This window comes from Choloepus didactylus, chromosome 2 (genome assembly GCF_015220235.1).
Source record: "Choloepus didactylus isolate mChoDid1 chromosome 2, mChoDid1.pri, whole genome shotgun sequence".
Taxonomy (NCBI): domain Eukaryota; kingdom Metazoa; phylum Chordata; class Mammalia; order Pilosa; family Megalonychidae; genus Choloepus; species Choloepus didactylus.
Genome location: NC_051308.1, coordinates 71,755,937 through 71,774,032, shown reverse-complemented (window position 1 = coordinate 71,774,032; position 18,096 = coordinate 71,755,937). Strand labels below are relative to the sequence as shown.

The 18,096-nt window shown below is 31.5% G+C and overlaps 1 protein-coding gene across 5 annotated transcripts in view; it reads right to left on the bottom strand.

The window, feature by feature from the left end:
* The window catches only part of BRINP3 (BMP/retinoic acid inducible neural specific 3), a 518,616-nt gene that overhangs the window by 264,650 nt on the left and 235,870 nt on the right, over nucleotides 1-18,096 (bottom strand). For all 5 annotated transcript variants that reach the window (XM_037825140.1, XM_037825141.1, XM_037825142.1 and 2 more), the window contains one exon: nucleotides 1,587-1,777. In XM_037825140.1, coding sequence (XP_037681068.1) covers nucleotides 1,587-1,777 — 191 coding nt within the window. The remainder of the gene's footprint in view (nucleotides 1-1,586; nucleotides 1,778-18,096) is intronic.

Here is an 18,096-nt window from a genome sequence, read left to right as displayed (position 1 = left end):
AGTTAATTTTAATCTCACAAAACAACAAAATGACATACTTCATGACTGCTTTGTTTAATCTATTAAATGTTATATTTGAAACACTGAAATGTTCTTTATATTTAATTTTTGTTCTTGCTGCCTTGGTCTAAGATCACACTATGTTGTGTCATCTGTTAGTTTTGCAATGGTCTCTGGCCAAACACAATAACATGCTGACCTGACCTACAAAAGAAATATGTCTAAAAATTCTATTGTTTGGGAGATTATAGCCTCTTTCTTTCTTCCTTTTTTTTCCTGGAGAAAATGAATGCTCCATTATTTTCCCTTTTTTTTTCCTCAGTGTTGGTAAAGTACAAACAAAGGCAAAGGATTTTATTGCGCACATGGAGTTAACCCACTGATTCTAGATTATGGTGTATCTTAACTTCTAGGATTTTTGTAGCTAAGCACTTGTACTTCTTAATTGTATCTTTAAAACATTGCTGGCGGTGGGGGGGCAGATATGCAGATATGCCCTAACCAGGACTCCTTTACATTTCTTTTTTTTTTTTTTTTTTTTTTTTTTTTCCATGGACCACTTTGAGCCTAAAGCCCCTTCTCAGGATAATGTATTCAAACACATATATTAAACTTTGAATGTGCCAGTTTGGATACATTATGTTCCCCAGAAAAAGCCATGTTCTTTAATGCAATCTTATGGGGGCAGATGTATTAATGTTGATTAGGCTGGAATCCTTTGATTGAGTGTTTCCATGCAGATGTGACTCAACCAATTGTGGGTGAAAAGTTTGATTAAATTATTTCCATGGACATATGGACCCTGCCCATTCATGATGGGTCTTGAGTTAATCACTGGAGTCCTATAAAAGAGCTGACAAACAGGAGCTGAGAGCAGCTGAGAGTGAAATTTTTGTAGCTGGCCACTGAAAGCAGATTTTTGCTAACACTCTGGAAATGCTAGCCCAGTATTTGCTCCTGAGAAACTAAGAGAGGACAAAATGCCCCAAGACCAACACTTTGAAGAATGCACAGGAGCTGAGAGAGGAGCTGAAACACAAACCAGAATCAGCAGATGCCAGCCACATGCCTTCCCAGCTAGCAGAGGTTTTCCAGACACCATTGGCCTTCCTTTGGTGAAGGCATTCTTGTGTTGATACCTTAATTTGGACATTTTCATACCCTCCAGGCTGTAACTTTGTAACCAAATAAACCCCCTTTATAAAAGCCAATACATTTCCGGTATTTTGCATTCCAGCAGCATTAGCAAACCGGAACAATGAAGGATTACAAAAGAAGCCAGTGTTATTAAAATGAAGTTCTCCTGATGTCCACCTTGTGAGGGAGTCTGTGCACTACTTATACAAGTCAAGTGCATTTTAATTTATACTTGGCCGTAAAAAACCTTGCCCAGTTATCAAGTGACACTGCATCAAAGTACATACAATTTTGTGTTAAATATGTTACATAAATCAAAACAAATGGAACTGTTAAAAATAATTTTATAACATAATTTTAAAAATTAGGACATGCAAATATATAGAAATACATTTTAGACATAGGTAAAACAATGGAATGATGTAATTTTAGGGTAAACACCTTCATACCTTTATGGCAGTGGATGCAATTTGAATGTGGTGAAGTCTCCTAAGGGTGCTATCTCTGTCAATGAAATAGGAAGCAGCTAGTTGATGCAGCGTCTCCAGTGTGACAGAAGAGCTATTGGTGCTGGAGTCACTTCCTTCAGATCGTTTGCTCAGCTTCCGCTTGTCCACAAAAATTGTGAGTGACTCCTCTCCTGCATTAATAATATTTCAAATTACTCCATTTTCCACTTAAAAGCAATTTTCAGTTATCTGTAGGAGGGGAAGCCTAAATTATGCACATAATGAAACTAAACAGTGAGAAGCAAAATGTGACAAGGAGTTTAGCAATTTTTGTTCATGGATATTTACCAAGCACCTAGAAATGAGCCTGGGACATTGTAGATTCTCAATACATATTTTGTGAATGGTAAATAGCTAGCTTTTGTAGAATGATTTGTCTAGCTTTCACTGACTTTCGTATATAGTTTAGCTTACCTAACACTCAGGTGACCGCAAAGCAAATTAAGATAATATGTAAAATGAATTTGAGGGATACATAATATGAAATCATACTTACTCAAACCTGTTTGCCACAGAACAGCATGATTGGCAAAATGGAAACATGGCAAAGCATATTAGCAAAGCTTAAGAGTTTTCAATTGTATGCTTAAAATGCAGTGAAGAAATATGTATAATACATAAATACACAACACATATATGATTAAAAGTAAATCCAGTTTTCACAGTCTGTTCAACATGGGAAATTTTTTAAAATGTGGGGGCATGATTTGTTAAATATGGCTTGTGATAACGTAATTGAGGATTCTTAACAGAAGAATTTGACAAGCCGGAGAATAATACATGAAGTTGCCCCTAAACATAAATAGCTGTTTACATCATGAGTTCTCAGCAGGAAGATGCTATGAAATCTAAGTTTTTCTTGCTTCTACTGTGTCTGCTTCTCCCAAGGTATTATACAATATTAGATTATCAGTTACAGCCCTTTAATCATAAATGTAAGCACACATATAAATTCAAATAAAATATTTCCAGATAATCAATTATTTATATTTTCCATTTTGTTATTAATTTTTTTTATACAGATAACCAAAGGTTTGCCTTAATTTTTATTTGTAGACACTATAATATTTAGTTTTTTTCAGAAAAGAAAGAACACTTAGGCAAAAACAGAAAGTCCAGTCTTTCTGTAGCATGGGAAAAACCTGAAAAGAAATTTAAGTTGAATGACTTTAAACAGAAACATCTGAAGATTATTATTTTTCTCTATTAACAATAAACTAAGAAGTTTGTTTCAAATAATATTATACTTTGTTAATAAGGTCTATAGAAGTCATCCTCCATGGAAGCTTTAGGTAATGACAATAGATTCTCAAAGGCAAAATTTTAAGTATACAACAATGAAGTTGCAATTTTCAATGTTCAGATGCTTAGGAGAAATATCAATGCTATTTCAATTTAACAATAGGAACTTGAGGTCCTCAGACTTCCATATTTTTGGATGTTCATCTAGCACAATTACCAAACTTGATGCCTGTTCAAGTTCTGTCACGAACCCATCTGTTCTGGTGGCACATTGCCCACTTTAAAACTGAACAGCTAGTATTATAAACGGCCAAATAAGATTGCCTAATAGAATAGTTTGCATTTCCTCTCCATCTTAAAAATAGTATCAATTTTACATTGATATTGCCCACGTAATTAGCCTATCCTAAGTAAGAACTCAAACTTATCTGCAAGAGATCAGGTCAATTGATATCTGTGTAAGATATCAACAGATGGTTCTGCAAAATCAATTTCCAGTTTATCTTTGCATCCAAGACACATACTGGAAATGAAGCAGACTGACTAGGAGAGAAGAAGAAAAAATATCTCTCAAGAATATGAGTGATTGGAAAATTTATGAATAGCATTAAAACATGTGCCTGATAAAAGCTTTGGGGTGGAAACTTTTGAAAGTGAAAAGGGAACACAGACTTAAAATGCCATAGAAACAAAAAATCCCCAATAATTATTTACCCTCAGAAGAGAAGATCGATCCTGTGTGGAAATTTGAGTGAATGTATCTCAGAATGACCGATGAATCTGCGAAAAACTTGCCCATGTGTCAGGTTGTAAGAGTGTATTAAAACAAATACACCAACAACCTGTGCCTGGATACAGAAAAAACAACAGTGGTGTGGTCATCCAAGAACTCATTATTTTCATATATTTTCTACAAATATGCTCTTCTTTAAAGACAGAGCCTGTTTATGAGAGAAAGTGACTGGACACATAAACCAAATTGAGCAGGGCACAACTCTAGGTTAGGGACAAAAAGGTCCAGCTAGTTTATAGAGAGAGGCCCAAAGGAAGCAAACACTGCGGGGGGGAGGGGGGCTACTATATTTATATTAAAGAAGAGACCTGTGGAACTCTGGGGCTGAGGCATAAGACTGGAGGCTGGATTTTTTTTTTTTTTTTAACGTGACGTAACGCAGAGACAGAGAACTGACTAAACAGAGGTGGCATTTTACGGATTTTACAGTAACACATAAGAGGAAGCTTTTGATCGTAAAGCTGGGGTGGCTAATCCCTTCTGCTAGAAAACATACCTCATTTAAATGTGTGGAACAAAAAGTCATTATGATCTAATCCCCCAAAATCCTTATTAAAATAAAAAAGAAAAGAATGATTCTTACAGTTGAATGGAAAGACCATAGGAAGAAACAAATAAAAATAGCTATCGAGTACTTAACAGAGAACTGAAATAAAATAAATGATTAAAACTCTGATAAAACAACACAAATAAGTTTATGGTTAGATAATGGAAAGAATTAGAAAAACAAATAACTGAAGATTAAATTTAAAAGAAAATTAAGTAGGTGAAATAAAGGCTAGGGGGAAAAGAAGATACACACAGAGAAAGAAGTATTCATGAGAAAAAGATTTAAAAAACAGAATTGGAAAATCCTATATAAATATAAGTGAAGTCTTCCCCAAAGAAACCATATCAAGTACCAAAACACATATTAAGGTAAAAACTGTAATTCAATATTCAACATTTATAATCAAAAAAAATTTCTAAATGAAAGACTTGAGTCGACACATTGAAAGGGAACATAGGGTACCTGGGAAAATAAACTTTTAATGTGCACAGAAAGATATATACCAGTGAAATTATTGGAATTTAAAGATACAAGAAAATCATTTGGGCATCCAGACTGAAGTTGAATTAAATTGGGCAAAGGTAGAGTACAGAATGACATCAAATATCACGGCAGTAATATGTTCTGCACTGAAACAATAGAACACAATTTTGCAATGCTCTAGGAAAGGAAATGTGAGACAAGAATAGTATAGACAGCCAAACTTTCTTCGAGTTATAAAATCACAGACAAAAAACTATACACACAAAGAATTTGAAATATTAGGTATATAAGAATTCATCTTGGCAACAAGCTTAAAACAACATGAAATGATTGCTAAAGCTTTTGTAAAAGGTCTGAGTGGGAACACTTAATACATTTAATTGAGTAAGATATAATAAAATATAGAGATAACATAATATTCAAGTGTCCCATGATGATATAAAAAATAATATAAGCTATAACAAAGATAGGAAGAGAACAGAATAAGAGGAAAGTGTAATGAGCTGGGTTATTACTTCATTATTATTAGCTAAGTAGAGGAATATCATCTGAAACTAACAATGGAGGTATTAGAAGCTTAAGTACAATTTGAATATTGCTCATAATAAAAAGTGACCAAGGGTATTGTATAAGCAAATAATATTTTTAAATGTTTCCTAAGTACTAGATGAAACAAAAAGGAGCAAAAAAAAGTATACCACACATATATTCTCTATTTGTTTATAAAATATTAAAAATATGGTAGAATAAAGCCCAAACATGTGCAGCTCTCTAAGTTATCTAAAGGACATAGCTGAGTAAGTAAAGTCAAAAGTAAAATGATAAAGCTATCACAGTAAATGTGTACAAAGAGAAACAAAATTAACACTTTTGATATCAGATATTATAGCAAGTCCAAAATCTTAACTGAGAAAAAGAAAAAATATTTTATAGTGCTGAAGACTAAAATTTACAAAGTTGCTCTAAGAGCAATAGTTTTTAAAGTTAAAAAAAAAAATACTGGAGGTATATGGTAAAATAGATATACCCTAGTAATATAAGAAGACTTTGACACATTTTTTCTTAGACTTAGAGTCAGTGGGGATAAAAAAAGTTATGCTAGCAAAGATCAAGACAATATAATTAATAAGGGAGATCTTACAAATAAACATTCAAACCTGTATTACTAAGAGAGGAAAAAAACCCCAAGAAGAGGCTGAAAATTTAAAAATGCTGAGCATATATTCTGTTACAAAGAAGTCCTTGTAAAGACTTGAAATTATTTTAAAAATGTACTATCATTCTCTGAGGGCAATATGATAAAACTAAAAATTGATAAAAAATAAAAAAATCATCCCCCCAGAAAAATTGTATTATATAATTCTTGAATGATAAGAGAAATGCAAGCAAAATTTCAAACTTCCTAGGTAAAACCTGATGGAGACATTATATATTAGAATTAATTAACAGTGCTAAAAAATGCTTAGAGAGAAATGCATAGCATTGAATAGATATGTTATCTATATTGTGAAAATGCACACATTAAAATATAAGTCTAAAACTGAAGAAAAATAACAACAAAGAAACTCATAGGAAATAAAAGAAATAACTAAAAAGATAAAATCAGGTATTACTGAGTCAGTAAATGAAAACAAACAAACAAAAAGAGTAGAGATAGTTAAGTCCCAAAGAAAGTGTTCCTGGCGGGGAAGATATCAGCAAACACAGCAAAACTAACAACTTGCCAGTCACATAAATTACAAAAAGAAATGACAGAGTAAATATATAACAAAAGAGAGAATATTGAAAAACCATTGAAAAGATTATTTTGTAAAACACTGCAAATAATTTTGAAAATGTAGATGAAATAGATAATGTTCTAAGAAAATATCACTTATTAAAATTTACCACAATATAGATAGAATATCTAAACAGACCAGTTAAAAATAATGCCAGCGAACATTTCCATGAAAACAAAAACAAAAACTTAATAGGCCCAAATGGCTTCACAGGGCAATTCTGCATAAATTTTAAAGATTGAAAAATAAGATACTACTTAAAATATTTCCAGAGAACATGAAGTGAAGGTAAACTTTCAAGTTATTTTCTATGAAATGAGTGCAACATTGTCACAAAAACCTGGCAAAGATTACACACACACACCTACACACAACAAAACTACAGACAATATTACAATTTATGAAGATCAGTACAATATCATGAAACAATAGCAAATAGTATCCAACAGTAAATTTAAAAACTAGTATCTCATGACCAATTAGGATATTTCTAGGAGCACAAAGATGGTTTAAATTTGGGAAACATTAATATAACTCAGCATATAAATAGAACTAGAAAGAAAAATGGCATTTGAGGCAAATTTACAACTATTCCTGATTTTCAATTAATTAGTAGTCAGCAGATAATTCCTTAAAGGGATAAAATATATAATCCATAGCCCAAAGGCAGCATCTTACTTAATGGGGAAACCCTGGAGATATGCCCATTAAAATCAGAACCAGACCAGTATACCCACTATAGGAACTACTATTTAACAAGCTAATAAATACACTGAAATGCAAATTGAAAATATAAGGCAACTGGGGTAATATGGTTAGGAAAAAAAAAAGACTTAAAACAATTTCTCTTTGTAGGTAATATGATAATGTATCTGGAAAACCCAAGAAAAGCAATGGTCATGCAGTAACAGAAATTAGTAAGATAGCAGGAAATAATAAAGCATTACTAAAGCAACAGACTGAAATATACAAATAATAACCAGATAGAAATTGTAATGGATTAGGACACACCATTTTGACAAGCAAGAAAAAATGCAAAACCCATATAAGTAAAACTATAAGCCATTCCTGAAAGAAACTAAAGTAGACATTAATAATTGGAAAGACATACTTTGTTCTTACAAAGGAACATTCAACATATAGTTCATCATTTTTTTTTTCCTTTTGATTTATAATGTTAATGTAATCTGATTAAAAAACCAATAGGTCATTTTTTGGTTTGTTTTCTATAATTAGTCATGTCAGTTACAAATTTTATAGGAAAAAAAATAACCAAATGAAGGTCACCAGGAAAACATAACAAAAGAATAGGCAAAAGTCAGAATGCCTTATGTATATGAATGCACATTGTGAAGCCTGTATAATTAAAGGAGTGTCATAATGATACAGGAATTAGACAGACCAATGGAAGAGGACAGAAACTCTACAAAAAATGCATATGGAAATTTAGTGTGGGATAAAGATTGAAATTTATTCAGTGGGAAAAGATGGACTTTTTAACATTTGACGTTGTGAAAACTGAACAGTCATTTAAAAAATAAGGATATGACTGGATATCAAGATAAATTCTAAAAAGATTAGAGATATAAATATTTAATAATATAAAACCATTCAAGACTAGAAAAAAAAAACTGGTGAAAACACAATTGTTAGAAAAAACATTACTATGACTAAAACTCAGAATCATTAAAATATAAAATAGTTTAGACCATATATAAAAATTTTTTCTGTACAAATCACCATAAGAAAAATCACTTTGGAAGAGATATTGCAATTTACATAACAGACAAATAGCTAATGACTAACATTCCAAAAGCACCTGAAAATCAAGAAACCCTCCTCACAAGTTTCTTATGCAAAAACAGGCAAAAGATAAGAAGATAAGAAGAGATAAAAATGGCCCTTGTAAATTTGAAAAGATACCCAATCTAAGTCATAGTAAGAGAAAAAAATTAAAACTATATTGATATATCACTTTATGATTATGGAATTTTCCAAAATCCAAAAATACTGATAACATATTCTGCTGGCAAGCTGAAAAGAAACAGTCTCTCTGGTATTTGGTGGGAAAATTGGCAATATTCAGCAGTATTTGACTCAGTAATCCTACTTGTAAGAATCTATCTCAAAGAAATACTGGCTAAACTATGCAAAATTTTCTCATTGTGGCTTTATTTGTAATATTTGGAAATAGCACAAAAGCCTTTCACTAGCCATTTTTACATATAATAAAAGCATACTGGATAAAAATATGTTTCACTAGTGGCATGTTCTTAAAGAGGGAATGACACAAATATACAAATATGTGGTGCATGTATGTTTTTATTTGCAAAAAGAAACACTGAAAGGACAAAGCAAAAACTCATATTAATATTTACCTAAATGGAAAGGGAGGGAATAGGGTGGATGATAAGCTTTTGGAAATACAACTTCACTGAATACAACTTGGTATAGTGGTTAAAAACTGGAAACACACAAAAGAGGCTTTATATATTTATAAAAAAGAAAATTTAATCAGGTAGGAAAAAAGCCATTCATAAAAATTTAAATCAGAGACCAATGTTCCTAATCATATAACAAGGTTGGGAATATATATATGAAAGAGACTTTGGTTAAAAAGAACACAGTTTTTTAATGTGGATCTTTTTCTATATTCTGAGGGCAAATAAAGGTGAAGACAAAGTCCATTTATAGTCTATTTGGAAGTAGAAATAGTAATATTAGTAATAGCAATGTGGTTATATATAGGATATTTTGATTTTTTAAGAGTATATGGTCATTCACTGTACTAGTCTCTCTAATTTTGTATATACTTGAAGATTTTCATTAAAGAAAAAAATATACTGTCATGAGTGGTCACAACTTTCACTGTCTGGGCCATGTTAAAGCATGCTAATTCATAATAAATAAACATTTCACAAGTAATTTGTGGATTCATGATTTTCATGTTATGGCGAAAATAAAATTCTAGGTGATTCTGCAGTTTTCAGATGATTTCATGTGGAAGATATACTTTTTTTTTTTTTTTCAAAGCCTCCAAGTTCAGTCTCACTGCATCCACAATGTTTTCTACAGTTCCCGTATTTGAAATGAAGCTTAACTGTTCTTTATTAAATCTAATTTCTTTTTCAATTTTGTAATATATCAAATTCAATACATTCATCCAATTGACTTATTGGACATTAGTTTTGCCTTCTGGAACCAGATAGAGTTGCAAGAAAGCCATTCTAATATGTGAAGAGAGTCATCTTCACTAGTCTCTCTTTGTACAATAGTGAATTTTCCCATCACTGGAGATTTTCGAACACTAAATGAAAATTATATGTCTGTGGGCAAAGGAGTTAATTAGACCACTAGAATGAGTTCTTTCACTGGATTTTGAGGTGCTGGAAGAAAGAAAAACATAGAATCAGTTACTACAGTGTAGATGTAAGTGTACCAAGCTTTTAGTGTCAAAAAGATTTGGGTTTCAATGCTGACTTCAATTTAGATCTGAATATCTTGAATCATTTAACTTAAAACTCAGTTTCCTGTTATGTAACAGGAGCATGGTATTAGTTCCTCCCTCAAAGAAAGGTTGAAAGGCTGGAACAGATATTGTCTTTTAGGATTCAGAACATGACTAGAATAGAGTAAGAATCCAAAAATTGGTAATATATTGCTATTCTCTTTTACTCACCACAATTCCTGAGAACTGCAACCCATTCCATATTTGGCTATTTCTGGTCATTTTTGCTAATCTGTCTTAGTTGGATGAACAGAAGCCTGAGCATCCCTACTTTAAAAATTCAGTAACAGTCAGTTTCCACATACTGAGAGTAAAGATTTCCCAGAATAGTCCTTTAAATACTATGTCCTTCTCTATGTCCTCACTTTGCATGTAAATTATTCTACATCTTTAATTTGTTCTTCATAGGACCCCAGTTGGGTCACCCAGAGAGAGTGGAATAGCATACAGTTATTTTCAAAATTGAATTAAACCCAATTTGATGAAAATATTTTACAAATATTAGACTGCACCATGGTATGATTAGAAAATGACATATACTAAGGGCTAGGGATCACTATTTTGAGTGGTCCTCATCGTAACAACACAAAAACAATGAACAAACACTAAGACATGTTTGAGCAATCAGAAATGCATGTAGGGAAATAACTGTCTATAAACATCATGATGTTTTCATTCTCTGTCTACTGGAAATTCAAAAAGTATTTTTTTTTGTTTTTCAGAGTCCACACTTGTTTGTAGTTGACAGGTAAACATGTCTTCCTAGTTCTACTCTGAAGAATAAATATATGTTTCAGGCAACAGGGAAAATAAAATGAAAAAAGAAATCATTGTAACTCTCTTTACATTTTTTATTAATTCTGTGGTCTGTTTTTTAAATTTTGCTGGCTTGAATTGAAGATTTATGGAGGCAATATTAAGTAATGAGGAGAAAGAAACCATGAAGTTTGGAGTTAAGTGCACGTGAGGGCAAATTCTGACAGTTCATAGCCCCTCTGTTTGATGATTGTGGGACCTTGTTAAAGTTACACAAACTCTTAGCCTTTCCATCTCCAAAACAGAGGCAATATCCTTCTCTTGAGTGTTTGAAAAGATTAAACAATATAATTCCTTCATAGTGCCTGGCAGAACACATATTGTGTTTACATTAAATATTGGTTTCCTCTCGTTTACCTTTTTATTAGGGCCTAACAGTAAATGAGAAGGTTTTAAATTTTCATAAGTTGCAATTTCATAGATATTGAATTTCACCACAGGAACCTGAACTAAGTCAAAATTGTTTTCTAGTGGATCTTGTAATCAAGATGTATGGATTATTAAAGATAGTGGGGGGTTATCATTTCCCATAACCAGATAAAGAGGATACATTCATAAATCACTCATGGTTCTCTACAGTGGAACATTAATCCATGTATCCAAAAGCATTCCCTGATGGGACGCATATGAGGTAGTTTAAATCAGTAGTTTAAATTACCATAACTGTTCTTTCTTTTATGAATGCCCTGCTTTGAGCTCTTCCTTACAACAGACCAGACAACTATTTGATGCGAGCTGGCTTGCTTGTGCTAAATTTCAGGTTTTATAAATCACAGATTGTTAAATATATAAGATGTTTTGACAGGACCATTCAGTCTAGGAGGAGAATGTGCCTATTTCAGTCCTCTAAGAGTTCTGTTTTTTTTTTTTTTAAATTAGGCACATTTCCCAAGCTTTTATGATGTTTATGGGTTTTACATACATTATTGAGAAAGAAGACCACATTCTCAATTTTTATTGTAAATCTCCCTCAAGTATTCAATTATAAAAGTTGATCACAATTCTATATAAATGACATTCAATATTCATATTTGAAAACTGAGATGGTATTATTCAATCAATTAAAAAAAAATCTGTGTTCAAATGTAGTTTTTATACATATTTTTTAAACCAGCTGTGGCTCAAAAGCATGGCATGGGTACTAAAGGACATCCACATTTTTTGAAAAAATAAATGTGATTTTGAAAATGATTCAATATTATGAGTCTGTTAGAAAATGAAAAGGATTAATGACTGTGGATATAAAAAGATATGATTATTTCACAGAATTCATGCAGCTGTGTCTTTTATAACTAAGATACTGCAGTGGTTTATGGACATTAAAAGCACATATTACAAGAGATTTTCAAAGAGAATGAAAAACAGAGGGCAATAAAAAAAAAAAAACAAACCATGATTTTAATGTTGTCCCATGATTGTTTCACAGGATTAGACACTGATGTGTTTTGGTGCTCATTAGTAGGTATTTATCTATTCTGATCTTCAAATCATCTATTTTAAGTCCATAAGTAACAGAAATTAAAGAGTTTTAATACTATTCACAATTCACTTGATTTTCTGAATTTGCATTCTTACGCATATAGTTATTGAGGATAGAGTTAATACTCTCAAAAAGTTAGAACAAAAAATGGATAACAGTGAATAAAATGATCCAATTTATATTAATAATGACATTGTGAAAGATTGTACTAGTGAAAGATTGTACTATTGTTTGCAACTACTTACTGAACCATCATGGATGCATACATGGATTACTGATCCATTGTAGAGAAGAACTATGAGCAATTCCTGAATGAATTCCCTTTATTCTGTTGCAGGAAAGGGGAACGCTATGGTCCTCAGAATATGAGTAAGCCAGAGGTATGCCTTCATCTAGCACAAATGTGAAGAAGCATCACAAAGTTCCAACTTTTCACTTCCTTTCCCTCTGCCAGGAGTATAGTGTGCCTAAAGAGAGGCTTCTCCTCCAGCTTAACTCCCAGATTGAGAAAACACAAAGCAGAATCACAAGTGACCCAGAGTGCCAGCATATAATATAAGAGAGAAATGATTATCATTATCCACTAAGATTTGGGGTTCAATTTTTACTGCAATGAACCTATTATGGGTTACAGTGTCCCTCCCTTCCTCCCTTTCTTCCTTCCTCCTTCCCCTCCTTCTTTCCTTCCTTCCTTCATTTCTGCTACACTTGAGTTGGTCTAACTGTCCTAAAATGAATAGGACACCCAGAAAAAAATGCCTGCTTATGGAAGAAGTCTTTTGGTCATTCAACTTCTTACAATTGAAGATTGCATTGCTAATGCCTGCTTTGCCGTGGTGTAAATTTGCTGATACCAAACTACAATTTCAGCAGAAATCCTATTCATAAGAATAACCACTGCAAATATGACTCAGAGTTAACTATTTGCAGGTTTTACTTTTGAGGTAATATTTTAACTAAAAAATGCTGTCCCAATTTTTATAATAACAGACCATGTTATTCTTTATTCATGTATCTTACATATTACTTTTTGCTAATATCTTACAGCTATCCTTTTGAAATTGTTGTCAATTTACACAGGGTTTATTTTGTTTCTGCTACTGATTAACATTCTTCCCTAGTTCAACATGTTAAACGTCCTGATGACATTTATCTTTCTACTAATACTGTTATGTGGAAAAAAATGTTTTAGAAACAAATAGACAAAAGAAAGAAGCAATCTTAGAAAAATAGTCCTCTGGCAAGAAGTAGTGCCAAATATATAAAGACAGTAAAAAGCAGAATGTTAGCTTAACACCAATCGGTGTCTGCAAGATATTATGAGAAGGAAATAGCTAGCATTACACGGCTTTGACAAAGAAAGAATATGTTTTGCAACACACTACAAAGGAAAGCAATAAACCTTACAATGATTAACAGTTACCACTAAGAAAAGACTGAAAAGTTTCTAAACAAAATTGCCTAGACACTGAACTACTCCCCATAGTAAAATGACATGAAAAAAAGAGGGAACTGGAAATAAATGGTCCCAGGTTAGGTAGCACTGAATCTACCCTGAGTAGAATACAATTAAGTTGCTTCTAATTTGGGAGCTGTATACCAACAATGCCATAATGAATATTTTTGTTATGTATCTCTACAAACTCCTGCTATTATTTTTGTAAGATTAATTCTCAGAAGTGAGATTCCTGGAACAGTTAAGTGCACTTTAAATTTATATAGATACTCTAAACAGTGTTGTTCCAATTTAATGTGCATATAAATCACCTGGAGATCTTGTTAAAATGTAGATTCTGATTCATTAATCTGGGATGGAATCTGAGATTTTGCAATTCTAACAAGCTCCAAGTTGAAGCTGATGTTACTGGTCCATAGAACACACTCAAGTAATGAGGCTCTAAGCCACAATAAAATTGAATTATCAATTTAAATGCCTGTCTTTATCAGTGATTCTGAGTGTTCCTTTAAGGAAGGTTTTAGGTCTTTGCACTATTATAGGTAACTCAGTATATATTTGTCAAACAAATGGACAGATGATTCATCTCCCATATCAATGCGCTATATAAAGGAACCAGAAAAATACAATTAAATTTCTGATATTCTACAACTTAACATTCATCTTTTGCCTTGGTTGCCAAGAACACCATTATTAAGATCAAATGGCATAGTAATCTTAATCACATTTTCTCCTTTTTAACTGTATTATTATTTATACAAATGGTCTCAAAACATTTCAGTAGATTACTGGCCTGTAAACCATTAAAATTAATCATGAATATTGCTTTAACTTCAAATTTTTTTTTATTTTCTTTACCAGAGCAACATGAAAAAGAGAGAGAACATGAAGTGATACAATTAAACTGAAGTACTGTGAGTAAGTACTTAGTTTTAACCCTTTTTCCCCTGTATTTTAATGATTCTCTGGGATTTGATACTTCAGAAAATATCTTTTCCTTTATTTCAGTTATTTTTGTTAAAATAGAATATGTGTTCTTATAGAGGGAAACAGTTATATGCATTTTCAAGTGATAATTTATATTTGGTTAATACTGGCAGATTTACTTTCTTAATTATGTCATAGTTTAACTAAATAAAAGGAATTTATATTTCCTAAGAATAGACCAAATGAAAATGAGAAAGACAGCTGTTAAATTTGAAAGAAGGTGGTATATGATAGAGAATTAAAAACTATCTGTGAATGGTTTATACAGAATCTAATTCACACAGAGAAAAGTGAGAATTGACTATTTCTCAAATTAGATGATGGTATTCTGGATTTCTTATACTTATGGTGACGCAAGGAATTAGACGAAATCTAATGGTTATTCTATCTAAACTGTATTTCAGTGCCTGAATTCTAACCTCTGTTCTTTCCTTGAAAGAGACACACATACACAAATAATATATCATAAAATTTTCAAACTAAATGAGCTACCTTGCAGATATAACTATACATTGTGTGTTCACTAAGTAGTATGTTGTTTTAAATCACTATTCTAGTAAATAACATTATGGATACCCAGCATGCTTTTTTTTTTTTATTTCAACACTTAAGAAAGTATTAGATTATGGATACCCAGCATGCAGTTTTTTTTTTTTTTATTTCAACACTTAAGAAAGTATTTTCTCTATTTTAAAAAATCAATATCCAATAAAAGACTTAGGGTGAGTAATACGGTAACCAAAAGATACATTCTCTGAAGTAGAACCTTCAGAAAAATATTTCCAAAAGACTGGTAAATGAAACATCTTTTGGTAACTATTTCTGCTAAAAATTTAATTGTGACTTTCAAAAGTTCCACATATCCAAGAATACTGAACAAACTGGACTTGTTTGTATGTTGCTCTGAATGAAAAACATCTTTTAAAGTTGCTATACATTAATACATTTTAACGTGTTCTGTATTCACTACTCCTAGAATGATTTTCAGTCAAATTAACAAAAAAAGTCCTGATAATGCAACAAATACTTTCCCCACTCCCACCTTGACTTTCCATGGAAAGGTATTTTGTTTACACAGTCCTCACTGTCATCCTAATCCTGACTTCTGTCCACAGAATTGCAATAAGTAAATAGAAAGGCTTGGTGTAGGAAAGGAACTGATACATGAATAACACCACCTCCTATTCCTCTTCCTCTTTTGGATCTGCCTGTCTTTAGAGAGCACACATTTTTTGCTCCTCACTGCCTCAGGGTTTAGGAAGGTATGACTCATATTGGACAGACCAACAGCTTTCCAATGCTATGACTAGGTGGAAAAATACATGCAATTCTGGAAATGACAACTAGGGCACCTTTAAAATTGCCATAAACCTTTGTTACAAATTCTTAAATAAATTTTCTTATGAATTGTTTTTCTCCATCTTCCATAGTCTTTTGTCTTTTTTAATTGACTCAGAACACTGTTTCAGTGCTTTTCAGTGGACATTCTTGCCCCACACCTATAAGCCCAATAATTTAAAGTTTGTTGTTGTTTTTTCTTCTTAGTTACTCAATTTTTAAATATATTTACAAATTCAGTACACACATACACTTTTTATTTTTGTGCTTGTCATATATTATATTGTAATGAAATAAATTACAAAAGTCATGAAATTTATTATGTAGCTAGAAATCAATATATCTTATGAGTGCAATCTTTCTTAAGATTGATTCTTTAAATTGAGTGGCTTATTTTAGATATTTAAGCAATGATGGAGTTTAGATACCATTATCCAGAATAGAAGCAAAAGGAATTATTATATTGATAAATACTCTGGAAGTTATAAAATGAAATGTGGGAAAAGTGATATATTGAAGATGGTGTTTTATAATTTATTTTTCCCTTTAGGAAAGTAATTCAATCACTGGCTTTATATAATGTAAAATATTTCATTATAAACTTCAAATATGCCATCCAAAGTTTTATGTCTAAGTCAATAGTATGATGTACCAAATAACTCTTGGGAAAGAAAAAGTTGCTTTTTATTTATTTCCTTTTCATAAGTGTAGTTCTGGTAGTGAGCATAATAGTATAATACATTCAACTTGTTTTGAAAAAGTTTGTTTAAAGATCTAGTTACTTTGGAAACATCCTGTTACAAAATAACTTTTTTTGTTTAAAAGATTTGCTTATTTACATTGATATCTTCAGTGTGCTTGTATTACGGTTTTTCATTGGACTTAGTCAATTAAGAAGTGAGAGAAAGAGCAATAGATTGAGAAAGAGAGACAGAGACAGAGAGAGAGATGAAGCAGGAGAGAGAAAAGGGATTATTTCAAATTAAATACCACAAGTCTCAATGTAAAAAACTAAAGTAGAAATACAATTTTATGATCATCAGGGAAAACATATGAAGCTAAAAGCATTTACTTACAGCAACAAAGAAGGTTTAGTGTAATTATCACAGCAAAAATATAAACATTGCCTGAAATCATTCCTGGTATGATTTTAATTGCAAGTAGTTTATAATCTTCAGTTACTTAAATAATTTCATGTATTTTAGCTGAATTAGTAACATTAACCAAAAGAGATTCCTGTAAGAGAATATAAGAAACATTCAGAGAAGAAAATAATTCCCACAGCAAATAAATGCCATGAACACTAAATCCAAGGATTACTCAGCAAACAGAAGGTAACTGAGGGTGGCAATCTTCTAGAATGGCAAGGAAACATTAATATTTGGGTAGGAAGCAAATTTCTTTGTATTAACATGGAAGAATTGATCTAGTTTTTTACTTACATGTTTTTATCTATTCATGTGTTCATTTCCCCTTAAGGAAATGATTGAATAAGAATTTAAAACAATTATAATAAAGCAATTTTGAGAGAGAAATTGCCATCATTGGATTAATCAACCCATCATTGGATTAATCTTTAATTGGATTAAAGAAGTAATTTAATCCCACAAAAAATTTGAAACATGGTTTATAAAAACAAATAAATAATACAAAACAAAAATCAATCTTATGGCCAAAGTATCAAATCCATAATACTAACACAATGAAACAACTGAATAAAAATATTGGTTTTAATTTTTGTAGTAAGGAAAAAACTGTTTATGAGAATTATTCCTACTTATTTATTTATTTATTTAAATCTCTTCTGCCTTCCCTCTGCCCTTTCTTCCTCATTTCTTATTTGGAGAATATGTTTTATGTTCTGAAATTTTTCTAAGTCCTCATCATTGTTGACACAATGATAATAAAGCCTAATGTATGTTTTAAAAGCACTGAACTTTTTAAAAGAAATTATAAAAATAATTTAACTTTCACTTTACTTCATTGCATTGATAATACTATTTGACATTACTGAACTAA